General features: G+C 46.8%; 1 protein-coding gene across 1 annotated transcript in view; it reads right to left on the bottom strand.

Moving 5' to 3' along the window:
- Positions 1-14940, bottom strand: part of CAPN1 (calpain 1) — a 61267-nt gene that overhangs the window by 21274 nt on the left and 25053 nt on the right. The window contains exons 4-6 of the mRNA XM_075004797.1: positions 13042-13160; positions 1254-1387; positions 382-550 (exon numbers count right to left, since the gene is read on the bottom strand). Of these exons, the coding sequence (XP_074860898.1) occupies positions 382-550; positions 1254-1387; positions 13042-13160 (422 nt within the window). The remainder of the gene's footprint in view (positions 1-381; positions 551-1253; positions 1388-13041; positions 13161-14940) is intronic.

Below are 14940 nucleotides of genomic sequence, written 5' to 3'. Positions count from 1 at the left end.
TGTGTAGATAGGCAAAAGACTGGGTAAAAATTGAGCCATACCTCAAGCTATTACTGCTATGAAGAAAAGTCCTAGAAGCCATGTGGCTTGCCTGGATGAGCAGAGAGTTGAGGACTCCAGCAGATACAAAAAGTAGTTTGCTTCTGCATGTGTGTGCGTGTGTGTGTGTGTGTGTGTGTGTGTGCGCGCATGCACACATTGTAGAGTTGCCAAAGGAATCCCAAATGCCCACCGTCCAAAGGATCCTGGAATCTCTCCCTTGTTTTGAGAATGACCAGCCCCAAATCCTCAACCTATTAAAATGATCCAAGATCTACACTCCCATCACCACCACCACCACCAAGAAAAAGGTGCATAATACTCTGCAAATCAAGGACTCACATCAATGGAGCAGCCAAGCAGCGATCCCCTTTCCAAAGCTTTCAAGATAATTTGGAAAAGATCGCTGGGGGGTTTCCGAAGCTCGTACCATTCTGTGACTCCCCCAGTGAAGTCTTCAAAGCCCTCGGAGGTGCTTCCTCCAGACAGAGCTTCATAGCAACCATTCACCCTGAGTGAGAAGGGAGATCGTTAGCATTTTCCCAATGCACACACACACTCTTGGCCACATTAGTCAGCAGAGATCCACCAGCCAAGTGCCTAGTGCAGTCAGTCCTCGATGTAAGTCACTCCCGTAGAAGTTGTTCCACACTTACACCATTTACACGACGTAAAAAATTCCTCACTACGTCATTTAGAAATGGAAAATTAGCATACCCCTTCAACCTGTCTAATGTAATCCAAACCAACGGAAATTTTGTTCATAGGGGAAAAAACTCTTTTGGCACATGTGAGAAAATATGTCTGTAGAATGTATAAACTTTATTAATTGGAAGAGAAATGTGAATACACGAACATAAAACCAGTCACATTCTTCAACATTTTAAATGAGCTGGATGAGCCTGAGCCAACTGTGCTCTGCCCCTAATGAAATTTCATGCCTCCCCCCGAGGACCTGCCCCCCCCCACTTTCCACACCCCTGTGTTAGGATGGTCACATATGCAAATGGTCACATAGGCAAATTTTACTCTCTTACAGTCCCTACCTGCTTTTATTTACATTATTTCTTATGGGGCAAAATTCCTCATTATACATCATTTTGTTTTAAGCCACAACTTTACGGACCCTATCCCCAACATACAATTGAGGATCCCCCTGTACGTCACGACCATGTCCAAACTAGAGCAGGGCAAGCCCAGGCATTGGCACTTACTTGGCATAAGCCTTCTCGAGTAGCGCACTCCAGAACTCACTGCCTTCTGCCGAGTGTACAAAGGTCAGCTTGCCATCCTTGGTCGGCAGATAGTCATCCACGACAACATCCACCCACTCTCCAAACTGCCAAATCTGCACAGAGGACAGACGGATATATGCAGATGGATGGTGAAAATAGCTATAGATTCTATGGTCACCTTCATCACCATATTAACCAAACACTTTCCAAAAATGCATTAAGCAACATAATTAATATGTGGAACACGTGGTCTCTTCTCCCTAGGGAAAGAAGTGTTCTTGTGAAACACAGCTTCAACTCAGGTGTAGACAAACCCATTCCGTGAGAAGAATTGTTGTTTAGAACAGCACTATGAGAGCACGGACACTAACCAGCTAGTGACAAGATCTGCAGTGCCCCAGTTTTGTTGTGCCCTGTGTTATTCACGCTGGAGCTACAGGATGCACAGGCGATGAAAATGAGAAGGTCATGTTCTTTGCAGAGGTCTGGCTAAGCGCCCAGGCTATTTGTTACTGCCGACGCTCAAACAACTGTGCAGTAATTAAACCCCTGAAACATCACAAGCCAAGCGATAGGGCACTAGGATTCCATTCAGGCCTTACAGTTAATGGACAAAAGAGGTCAAGTAGTTGTTTGAAGATTCAGTTCAGCAATGTACTTTTGTAAGTAACTAACGTTAAAAGGGTGTGCTTAATTTACCTGACTTCAGCAGGACTGTTCACATGCTTAACATTAACTGTGTTCATAAGTATTTTGATGAATTATTGCCCAAATACCCTGCAAATGTGAACCAGAAATGAAATTTTCATTAATCGGTCGAGCTAAAGAGGCATTACACTCAACTTGATAATATTTTTCTGTCTGGATGCAGACTCAGCCTCCAAACATTGCATCTCATTATCTTGTTTCTGCTCGATCAAAGAACTGTCTACTATTAGAAATCTCTTCTCTATAGATACTTGTTTGTAGACATAATAGAGTCATCTCTTAACTGGCTTTTAGATAAACTAAAAATTTTAGCTTCTTTGATCTCTTATTATAAGGTATATTTTCCTTTAAATCATTCTTGTAGCTTTTTTCTGAACCCCTTCCAAGTTTGTCTAACAACCTTTCTGAAGCATGGACACAAGAACTGGACACAGTATCCAGTAACAGTCTCATTAAGGCTCGATCCAGACATAATACCTGTGACATGTATGGCAATATTCTGGACAAACGGTAAGAAATTAAATTAAACCCTACTTAATCAAGTTAAACCTTATGGCTATGTCTACACTGGAGGGTTTTGTCAACAAAACCTGGGGAGACACACTAAAAAAGCACTTTTGTGGATAGCCTTCTGCCTCTCCCCCATGAGGCAGAATGCCTTTCTTGACAGAACGTGTCAACAAAAAAGCCACATGGACGTTCCAGGAGGGTCTCTGTTGACAGACAGGGCATCCGGGTCACCAGGCAGCCCCATCTTCTGTGCTTTCAGCTGGCCATTCTATCGAGAGAATGGCCAGACAGAGCAATCTGTTTTCGTGTGTGGCCGCAATCTATTGACAGAGTTTTGTCGGAAGATCTTTGTCGATAGTAACGCCCATCGACAGATTGCTGTCATGTAGACATAGGCTATGGAATTACATTTTAATACCTTTGGAGCCTACTGTTCTGAAAACAAAGGTTTTGGTTTCATGGTGAATTAATGCAATTTTGGGGAGATGCTACAAACTTCAAAGGACTTTCTGGAACAAAGTGCGTGCAGTAGGGTGTGGAAGCCATCTTGTATAGAACGCATTTCACATCACTTACTTCTGCACGCACACAGGAGCCTGTCCTTTCCTTGACCAGTTTGGGACTGGCTGGGAGGATGAGCTCTATGGAATGCGTTAATGAACTGTTTGGAGTTGGGGATCCAGCTCCCTTGTACTTGTTTTTTCCGTGCTGATAACGGTTTCTCGTTGGAAAGCAACTTACAATTCTCTAACTAATTGCCTCTGACACTGGGCTTGTTTGTGTAAGGGTATAAAATACTAGAGTTAGCTGAATCAAGCAGCCTTGCTGGACCTGGTTTTACTAGTGTCCACTTTGGCTCATCTGTTGCCTTATTGAATTCAATACAGCTGAATGTTAGCCGCCTAAACTCAGAGAAGTCTTGTGCTTCAACAAGGGGATTTCCTAGGAAACACTTGGGGTGAAGGAAATGCAAATGACCCATCTCCTATCTGTCTCTTTTGAGCAGAGACCCATTGTTTGGCTGATAACCGATTAGTCTTTTTCAAGACCCAAACTGGATAAATGAGTCAGTCTGTGACTCATGGGAGTTCTTGTTCAGAGCAAAGTGCGTGGTAAATGTGAAATGACAAGAAAACACCTGTGTGGGGCCTGAAGAACTGCTCCTGACAGTCCCATGCCGCAATGGGGATGTTCTCTGATAAGTTTATTAGCATGCATAGAGGTTCCGTTATTCTTTTTAATATGTTTTCTCTGTATTGCTTTTAACTTAAGAATAAAATGGTCTTGCTTAATAAGAGCTGGGTGGCAGCTTAAGTGTTGTCACCCCACTGTTAACCAACTCTAAAGGGAAAGCAAAAGGAGCCTGCTTAGGCAGTTAGTCTTTTGCTGGGGATAGCACACAATGGTTGAGGGACAACGCAGCATGGAGATATCCTGTTTAGAAGGGAGGGAGACACATGTCTTCACCCAAGAAAGCCAATGGCAAGGGAGCAGGTGCCCTTGCTCGACCACAAAGAGGAAATGCAGGTTCAGTTGCCCTGAATTGTGACAATACCGTCTCCCTACTCCCACTCTGTAACCTCCTTCTTATTCACATTCAAGGATTGTGTTCATCAGTTTAGTGACAGCATCACACTGGGGGCTTGTGTTATCCCATAACCCCAAGTCCTCTTCAGAGTCACTCTTTCAACTGACTCAGGGCACGTCTACATTACCCAGAAGATCAACCCGCTCAGGGGCAATCTTCCAGGGTTTGAGTTCATGCATCTGGCCAGGACACATAAAATAGACTTACTGGGAGTCAGCGGTCGACCCTTTACTCCTTGCTATCATGAGGCATAAGGGAGGTCAACAGGAGAAACTCACCTGGCTGTCCTCACTAAGGAAGGTCGACAGGAAAGTCAATTTCCAATAAGTCAATCAGAACTGAAATCGACTCATTTCCCTAGTGTAGACGTGGCCTTAGGCTTTGCCCACACTACCGAGTTTTGTCAACAAAATTTATGTTGACTTTTTGCCAGAGCACGTTCACACTTGCTCCTCTGTTACAGATCATGTCCAGAGTAGGGGCACTACCATCGATAGTATGAGCAATGCATTATGGGTATGTCTCTCACAGTGCGGTGCTGTGGGAAAGCAGAGCTGATCCCTACGCATCTTGGGATTCCCTCTGAGTTCTCCCACAGCCTCCTCAGCTCCGGGAGCAACATCATGTGTAGCTCTGTGAGTTCTCTGTGGTAGGGAATGTCCAAACAGCACAGAGAACAACAAGAAGTCTTGTAGCACCTTATAGACTAACCGACGGTTTGGAGCATAAGCTTTCATGGGCAAAGACCCACTTCATCAGATGCATAGGGGGTCTTTGCCCATGAAAAGACATCAGATGAATCAGGTCTTTTTCCACGAAAGCTTATGCTCCAAACTATCTGTTAGTCTATAAGGTGCCACAAGACTTCTTGTTCTCGAAGCTGCAGACTAACACGGCGACCTCTCTGACACTTGTCAAAACAGCACAGGTCTGTCCCCTTCCCTCAGCATCAACAGTCTGCCCGCCACTGTATGCCTAGACAGGGTAGAACAGGAGCAGTCCAAAGATTTGCTCATTTGCTCCCCAAACAGAGCAGCAGGCTCAGCTGTCAGATACTCTCCTGAGTTTTGAAAGGGGAGAGGTGCAGGCCTGTAGGGCAGCAGAGCAGGCTTTGTGGAATACTAGAGAAAGCCAGTTCTGTCCACAAAACAACCAGCAGTATCTGCACTGGCTCTTTGTTGATGATAAAGGGAAGGGAAAAGAAAAAAAGTCTTTCATGGGGTGGAAGTTTTTTGGTGGCTGAAACTGAGCATTTTTTCCAGACAAAAGTTGCACTGTGTGGCGTACGCGTTCACTGCTTTGTTGCCAAAAGGCTGTTTTTGTCAACAAAACTGGCTAGGGTAGACGCAGAGCCTCAGTCTGAGTCCTGTTGAAAGGTAAAGGGAACGCAGCTCCTTAATCAAGAAGGGTGGTTTAAAAATATCTGATGTAAGTACTTCAGAAAATCCTCTCGCTTGTTTCTGTTGCTCGCATTGGAGCAAACCTCAACGAGAGCTTTCAATATCTGATCTGATGGACTGTGACGTCTGTTCACAGCCACCAGGCACTGGCTCGAGTGTTCAACATGCAGCTCGTGGGGCGGGTAAAATAAGGTTCTGTAGATACCCAGCTACAGTCTGGCCATGTGATTCGAACCAACAGGATGTGGTTCAGTCACATTGAATGAGAAAGATACAGTTTTAAAAACAGTGGAGAATGAGACCCACATGCCCTGCACATTGTGCAGTCATTAAACATCAGTGTCAAATATTCCTGCTCTTATTTACTTGTATTTTACAACTTATTTAGTATCATTCTGCACCAGAGTAAGGTACAGTAAACCCCTGCTATAGCAGACTCTGTTTTATCGGATATTGGTAACAACAGACATGCCCCCACAAAGAAAGTAAAGTACTGTACAGTACTGTAAATGGTGACTCATCACTGCTGGGTCTCCCCCACATCTGAGACCACCAAAGCCGTGAGCATCCCTGGTGGTGGCTACAGGGTCATCCCCCCACCCCACCCCCCATGGCTACAAATGCCACAGACAGGGGATCTCTGGCAGCCACTGCCAGATCCCCCCCGTGGCTGAGAACCCCATGCTCTGCTCTGAGCATGGGGGGCTTGGAGGCCGGGGAGCCACAGCACTCTGAGAGCATGGCACCTCCTCCATCTCCAAGCCACCCATGCTCAGGGCAGAGCCCGGGTGACTGGGACCTGGAGAAACCACCGCGACTTTGCCTGCAGCGCTGGAGTGGAGAGGAGCTGGGAAGGATGTTTTCAGCTTCTGGTATATTTATCATTAAGATGGTCGATATGTAAAAAAGTCTCATAACAGTAATTGTTTTTGTTCAGTGAAATTGACTATACAGTAAACCCTCGGATTTAACGGACTTTCAGGATTAACGAACACTGCTCCCCCCATTAATCCCTTAAATTGAGGGTTTACTGTACAAGATGGAAATCAGGCCTGTAATTTTTGGTGGTTATGTGGCCCATGTTCCTGTAGTATCTGCACACAACACACAATACATTTATCCTCAGCCCTTCAGGTAGGCAAGAACTATCATCCTCCTTTCAAAACAAGAAAACTGAGGCACAGAGACGCTAAGGGCCTTGCCCAAATCACACCAAATCTGTGGCAGAATGTGGCCTTGAACCCAGGTCCCATGTTAATGTCCTAACTGCCTGGCCATCCTTCCTCTCACAGCCCTGGTGTGAAGACCTCATTTTGGCCAACAACTGGCAGTTCAACTGGGGACCACCACAGCTGAAAGCATGAGTCTCCAGAGTCTGTGCTAACGAGCCAGGCTTGGAGTAGGAGAAGGGAATGATTTTACTTTGTCTGTTAATGCACTGGTCTTTCAGCAGTGGAGACTGGGGAAGTTTAAAGGATTTTGGTGAGGAAAGACCATCATCGTTAACCTGTAGTCAACATAGGCTACGTCTACACTAGCCCCAAACTTCGAAATGGCCACGCAAATGGCCATTTCGAAGTTTACTAATGAAGTGCTGAAATACATATTCAGCGCCTCATTAGCATGTGTGGGGCTGCGGCACTTTGAAATTGACGCAGCTCGCCGCTGCGCGGCTCGTCCCAACGGGGCTCCTTTTCGAATGGACCCCGCCTACTTCGAAGTCCCCTTATTCCTATGAGCAGATGGGAATAAGGGGACTTCGAAGTAGGCGGGGTCCTTTCGAAAAGGAGCCCCGTTGGGACAAGCCACACAGTGGTGAGCCGTGTCAATTTTGAAGTGCCGCAGCTGCCCGCATGCTAATGAGGCGCTGAATATGTATTTCAGCACTTCATTAGTAAACTTCGAAATGGCCATTTGCATGGCCATTTTGAAGTTTGGGGCTAGTGTAGACACGACCATATTGTCCAGAGGAGAAAACACGCCTTACTCTTGACTCAGAAGAGGGCCAGAGGGTCATTCCAAGGGTAGGTGGATATGTTTCAGAATACACTGGCAGAGCTGCTGGCTGGGCTAGAACAGACTGGTGCAGCTCAGGACTGAGGTGCATTAGCGGAGCTGAGGAGGGAAAACTGTACACAATGCAAGTAAGCATTGCTCTCATCAGAACTCTTGGTCAGCCTGTGTGAGGAGCACCTATTCCCTTCAAGTGTTTCAACTGTTGAAAACTGAGTTTGCAATTTAGTTGTCTCAGTGAGAATATTACTTTACTCCTCCGGGTTTCTACAATGCTTAGTCACTGCCGCAACTCCACCCTCAGAAATTGACCTCTGCCCAGAAAAATTTAACTGTCAGGACAAAAACATGATAGTTCAGTTCAAGGCTGCCCTGACAGCAAGCATAAACTCTTTGTAGTCAGCCTGCTTTCACTCCCCATTAGCAAGGATATTAGAGGTCTAGGATGTGCCTAGAAAGGCATCCATTCATCTGCAGTTTCTCCGACATGCAGAAAGACAACAGATCAAGATTCCGTGCTTTTTATTTCATTTGAGTGCTCCAGAAATATCAGGATCCTGAAATTAATCAGTCAATTTTAGGTCTTTCTAAAGTGCCTAACATATAAGCTGAGTCTACACGTGCCCCTTCCTTTCGAAAGGGGCATGTTAATGAGCAGGTTCGAAATATGCTAATGAGGCACGGCAATGAACATGCAGCGCCTCATTAGCATAATGGCGGCTGCGGCGATTCAAAAGTGTGGCTTTTTGAATCGCGCGCCACCCGTGGAGACGGGACCTTCCGAAAGGACCCCCCCAGTTTTTGAAAGCCCTTCTTCCGATCACCAAATAGGAAGAAGGGCTTTCAAAAACTGGGGGGGGGGTGTCTTTTCAGAAGGTTCCATCTCCACGGGCAGTGCGCAATTCAAAAAGCCGCACTTCCGAATTGCCGCAGCTGCCATTATGCTAATGAGGTGCTGCATATTCATTGCAGCGCCCCATTAGCATATTTCAAACCCGCTCATTAACATGCCCCTTTCGAAAGGAAGGGGCACGTGTAGACCCAGCCATAGTATCTTAAATTCCCACCTCCAATGAACTCATTCAACACTTTGAAGGTGCAGGGAAAGTGCTAAACTTCCAAATAAAGATTAGTAATTGCCACAAAGTACATAACAGTCGCGTCACGATGCAGCAGACATTTGTTAAGGCAACACTGCAGAACTGTCACACCAAATTTCTACCAAAATTAGAAACAGGAAACTTTATAAAGCACCCTGGTTAGATGGTCCGGTGAAGAGTTAGAGCAACGCATACAACATTTCAGGTCTGCAAAGTGATTTACGTAAATAGTGATTAAAGCCTTCAGAGTTTAAATTAATAGATTATAAATCCAGGAAAGAACATTAGACTTAGTCTGACCCCCTATACAATATAGGCCAGAGTATTTTCCCATTTACCCCTGCACTGAGCCCAGTGACTTATGTCTGACTAAAATACCTCCTCCAGAAGGCATCCCCATCTTGATTTGAAGATTTGAAGACAAGAAAAGATGGAGAGAGAATCTGTCATTTCCTGCAGAGTTAACTGCAATGGTTAATCAGCCTGGCTGTTAAAAACTCAAGCCTTATTTCTAACTGTAATTGGACTGGCCACTGGCCATGCATGCAGGAGGGGTGCAAAGGGCTACGTCCCTCCCAGCATTGTGAGTGGGAGGGGCAAGAGGCCAGAGCCTCTGGGCAGGCCAGGGGACTAGCAGGGCACCTGGCGCCAGCAGCAGGCATGGGGTCTCCCCCACGCTCACTGCTTCACTTCCCTCCACCGCTGGTGTGTGCACAGTGGCCTGCCTGACCCCTGCTGTTGGCACAACCCTTCTCCCCTCCAGGCAGCATCACTGGGGGAGTGTCTTTGGGAAATAAGTGAGGCGGGAGGCAGGGCAGGAGTGGGAGTGGAGCAGGGGCAGGGCCAAGGGCAGAGGGGGTGTTGTCTCGGCCTTCCCCCGAGGGGGCGCAGGAGGGAGTCAGGTGTGGGACAGTCACACAGTCGGTGCCCCCTCTGCCTCTTTCCTCACCAACCACCTCTGGGTCTGAATTTAGCTTCTTGTTCTTTGTACTGACACGCACTGGCCGCCCACTGACCTGGCTGAGGAAGAGCCCTGGCCCTTCCCTCGCCTGACCGGAAGCCAGGAGGCAGGACTAGAGGTATAAAAGGCCAGCCCAGGAGCTCAGTCAGGCCCCGACTTCCAGAGGAACCAGATGGCTGCCCCCACGCCTGAGCTGGGAGGCTGGTGGGGACCTAGAGGAAGCTGAGCACCAGCCAGGACCAGACAGACTTGGACCTGGAGGGACTGCCAGAGGTTCCAACACCCCCAAGAATCTGCACTGGAGCCAGGTGTGCTTAGAGGGAGAGATTGGAAGCAGCCCAGGGACAGCTGACCTTAGTCTGGCTGAACCAGAGCCTGTATGCAAGTCAACGTGTGGCAGCCTGGATCCCCACGGACCCAGTGGCAGACAGATCTGCCACAGTTAGGGCCCAGGGCAGAGGAATGGGTGGGCCTATGTCCTCCACACTCCACCCCCTCATGGATAACAGTCTCCCCACCACCAAATTCCAGACCAACTGCCTGTGCTTGTCAGCTGCCCATCAGAGCTAGGAGATCTGATGGTTTGTGGCCATGCCCTGAGCTAGGGCCTGGGCCTATAGACCACATGTTTAAAGGCTCAATGTGAGCACAGGTCTCAGCTTTTGAACTGTGTGTGTGCTGCCTGCCCTGCAAGGCTCGGGCTTACTGACTGTGTACTTGGTCTGACCACAGGCCTGAGCCCCTGGAATGGCATTGGCTGCCCTGAGCGAGGGCCAGGTCTGCTTGACTCCATGCTCAGCCTGACCGCAAGTCTGGGCCATGGAAGCAGTGTTGCAGCTGATTCCCCTGCGTGTGAATGAATGGCAGTGTAGTGAGGCAGAATGGCCACCCACTGACCTGGAGGAGAAGGAGCCCCACCCAGAGTCCTGGTGAGCTACATTCTTCTTCTAACAAGACATTGGTTCTTGTTACGCTTCCCTCTACTAGATTTTAGTACCTACTATTTTTCCTATGAAGGTGCTTATTCATTGTGATCAAGTCATCTCTTCTTCTACTTTTTGATCAATGCAATTGACTGAGCTCTTTAAATCTTGCACTGAGATTATACGAACTGGTGCTACACGATGAACTTCTCTAATCTGGAACTCTCTCATCCAGCAACATCTGTAATCCGGAATGATTCTAATTAGGCCCAATAAGCACAATTTATGGGTGTGGTCAAGTTTCCTGTGGTCCCATAAAGTTTGTTTCCAGCCACCAGTCATGGCTGTCAGTGTTCTGTGCTGTTGATTAGCTGTAATTTACCCTCAAGTGACTTCTAAGAGCCCAGTAACAGTGAGAGTGTTGATAATGTGCTAGACAATGGTCTGGCAAATTTTCTCATCTGGCACCAGTCAGGTCTCAAAGGGTGCGGGCAAGAGAGGTTCACCCTAGGCATTCCTGACTCCCTGACCTTTATGATTACAACTGAGATAAGAGTCACCTGCTTGATGATGTACAGACACAAAAGCACAGAGGAAGAGCAGAGAACAGAATCCAAGTCTCAAAGTCACAGTTTAGTGCTCTATCCAGTGATTCCCACTGCCACTTGCAGCCCTCTGACCTTCAGCCTACCGGGGCCAAACCTAACTACAGATGATGTTTGTAATTTATTTGGTGCCTCTTGTCCCTAGCATCTGGCTTTCCTCCACCCCCACACCACCTTCCTTCCTCTCTCTGCCTGGCATGCCCTGCCCATGATGGGAGTAACCATGCTGAATAATAAATCACCTCCGCTACAGTTTTACCCCCCGGGCATAGATCAGTGATGATTAAGCCTACTGATTTACTAGCCAAATACTTCTCGGTTTAGATAGCGATCAGTGCAATCTTCTTCCTGCTAAATACACAGGTACAGCACCACACCCCAAAAAATAACACCACAGGTAGAGCAAATAAATAACGACGTTAGCGTTCACATTGAAGTACGGCTGAGGGGGGAGATCCAGAATTGTAGCACACAGGTGAACAACCAGATATCTGTCATACCAGCCACTGGCACTTTACCAACAAGGTTCAGCTATGGGTATTGTGATTTGTTTAGCTGTGCTCAGGGCTGAACAAAGGCAAAAATCCAGTCTCTTTTAGAAAGCCAACAATGAGGGCAAGTCTACACTAGCCCTGAAAGCCAGTCCTAGCTGGAATCAACATATCTAGGATCGATCACAGAGGAAGGTCGACGGGCGAAAATCTCCCGTTGACCTCCCTGACTCCTTGTGATAATGGGGAGTTCCGGGGTTGACAGTAAAGCCCTGATGGTTTGATTTCATGCATCCCCACTAGGGGCATGAAATCGAACCCTGGGAGATATCCCGGTAAGTACAGCTAAGAAAGAGAATAATGATACCAGCATAAGCAGTTTTATACCTGTATAACTACAGCTGTACCAGGGATTACATGCTTTAGCCATTTCTGTTTAAAACTAACACAAAAAGGGGTATGAAAACTGTGCAGACAAAGTCCTAATAAAGTGCGCCCTAGACAAGTTGTTCTAAGGTCTTTGCTTACTAACGCCGTCATGCTTTCTTGTTTCCTACCAGCTTCAAGACACGCATTTCTCACTGGTAACTGAGCTCTTCAGACTGCCAGTGACCTCCCCTTTCTATCTGGGAAAGTTGTTACTGATTCATCTCTCTCCAAAACGTCTTAACATAACAAGGCCCATTGCATTCCACTAAGGTATAATGTTCCACCCCTGCTTGCAAAACCCCACAGGAAGCTGCTTTGACATCACATCCAATGGTTTTCAAGGTAACAATTGTTGAAAGGTACCAGTGAACGTGAAACATAATGCATATTGCGCTGTCTAACAGGAACCATTTTTGATCTATAATTTTTTTCCCACATGCCTACATGAAAAGCACATGCATCTTTGGTAAAGATACCAATACTCAAATGTTATGGGGTGGGCTGTCCCTTTAAAAGGAGCTGGCCTGAGCTCCATCTACACCTAGTTATCTCCCTGTATGTGATGGGTTTGGCCCAGTGGTTGAGTCAGGTGACAAGACATCAGGCCATGACAATTCAAGGGTTGGGACATCTTAGAAGACGTTTTCCTGCTTCACCAAAGAGAGACAGACCTCTCTGGAGAAGCCCAGAGAGAGAGCTGGGCCCTGATGAAATACAGGGTCAGAGTGGGATAGTGAAGGAACTTTCCCTATCAGCCAGACGGAAAAGCCTATCTGCAGCCAGGCACAGCAGCAAATCCCTTAAGGTGGAATTAGAAGCTCAGGAAGGGTGAATTTAAGCACTAAGTTTGGACAAGGAGGCTGGAAGATTCTAGCTTTGACCTGAATTATTGTTTTGTACTAAATAAACGAAAACTCCGAAGGAGAGAGTAACTCAAAAGCAACAGTTGTGGCCGTGTTATTGGGGAAGAAGGTAAACCAAGGGAGCAGCAGGTCCAACACCAGATGAGGTGAAATGTTCTGGCACCCCAGCATCTCACCTGGAAGTGGAAGATGCCAGCATAGCCGTTCTGGAAGCTCTGCCCATGGGGGACCACTCGATGGAGGATGGTATCATTCAAGGTGAGGGAAGCAATAGCAGCTAGGAGCCAGCAGTCACCTGAATGAAGGCAGAAGGAAAAGTTAGTCAGGAAAGTTCGATTTACAGGCTGATGACAGGAACTAACATGGCCATTTCTCTAGAAGAACTTAGCCGCATCCAATCAAATAACTGCACGGTATGCTGTGGTTATATTTTATTCTCAAAGGAAAAAGAAAATGCCAAGTGGTAAATATTATATATAATGAGTGCAAGATTTCAGGCTTGCAAGTTCTAGAAGCTATCTGGCAACACAGGACCACTGGGGAGAAAAATATTTGTGTAAACCACACACCAATTCTTGCAGCTAACACAAACTAGCTGTACAATCCCACATATGACTCAGAACAGCCTGGGGCTCCCTCCCAGACATTCTCCTAAGTCTCCAACTGCAAGTTCTCACACATCCTCATCATCGTTTTCCAAGGCTGAGCATTCTAAGTTTTGCTGATGGTTTGTTCTTCTTTCTTTACTTCAGTGGCACCAAAAATATGACACTGTGGATGAATGGGGGAGGTCTAGGTTGGATATTAGGAAAATCTATTTCACCAAGAGGGTGGTGAAGCTCTGGAAATGGTTACTTAGCGAGGTGGTGGAATTTCCTTCCCTATCGGTTTTTAAGTCTTGGCTTGACAAAGCCCTGACTGAGATGATTTAGTTGGGATTGGGACTGCTTTGAGCAGGGTGTGGGACTGGATGACCTCCTAAGGTGTCTCCCAGCTCTGATTCTATGCTCCTGGGATGCATGGGCTACTCTGGACTTGAGTCTGGTTCAAAAGAGATCTGACAGCCATTTGGTTTAGCTCAAAAGCAGCGGAAGCCCCTTTGAATTTTGCACTGTGTCAGTTAAATCAGCAGAGATCTGAACATCCAAAGGGAAGGGCATAAGGAAGACGACCATTTTGGCCTTCACACTCACAAGCTGCCTAAAAGTCGTTGTTCCACGCAGACGAGAGGAGAAATTTCCTTCCACTGCCAGTCCTGGCCCCTCTTACCTCTAGCTCGACCAGGCTCCTCCCCAGTTTCAGTCCCAAGGCAAGTTTATCCAGTTCTCTGTGCACTTTGCACAGTGTTTTCACTTAGATAAGAGTCAGAGGGGTGGGATCCTGTCCTGTGCCTCTCCAAGTTCCTCCTCTAGCCAGATATGGAGCTTTTAGGGCCCTTTTTATCCAACATAAAGGATAAGGATAAAGGGGTAAGGATCTCAGCCAGGGTGCGCTTTGCTTTAAGCTGTCCCACTACAATTGGTTACAACTTATTCTGGGCCTACTGTGGAAGACATTGTATCAGATTAATAGTACCATTAGCAGGCTACTATGCTCAGCAGAGTAAGGAAAAGAATAAAAAATAGTGACTCTTGGCACGTCCATAGCACCCTCCACCTCAAGGTGCGTTTGAAAACATCAGTGAAGCTCTGTAGGGCTGTGCAGTCAGTCCTAGTGGAAAAACAGCATCAGGAAGCAGTGAAACAACTTGCCCCAGGGTTGAACTACAAATCAATAGCCAACCCTGCAGGAGTCCTATCTCACTGTTCCTTGCTCTAACCATCAAAGCACCACTTGAGCTAAAGAATAGGACCCCAGCCAGTCATTCCTGGAAGCATGGTCAGAGTGAAGCTTGGGAAGGAGTCACACCTCATGCCAATGAGTGTCTATTAAAGAGAACTTACAACTTATTTCTGTGCCTTAACCACTCCCTGTGCAACTCTGTTACAATGTGGACCTCATTGCCACCAGATACCCACGTGGCTAAGAGCTCAGCAGGATTGAGAAAAAAGGACTGGATAGCTGTATGGATGATT

This window comes from Carettochelys insculpta, chromosome 11 (assembly GCF_033958435.1).
Source record: "Carettochelys insculpta isolate YL-2023 chromosome 11, ASM3395843v1, whole genome shotgun sequence".
Lineage (NCBI taxonomy): Eukaryota > Metazoa > Chordata > Testudines > Carettochelyidae > Carettochelys > Carettochelys insculpta.
The sequence above is the reverse complement of the archived record's forward strand: the minus strand, read 5'-3'. Positions and strand labels throughout refer to the sequence as shown.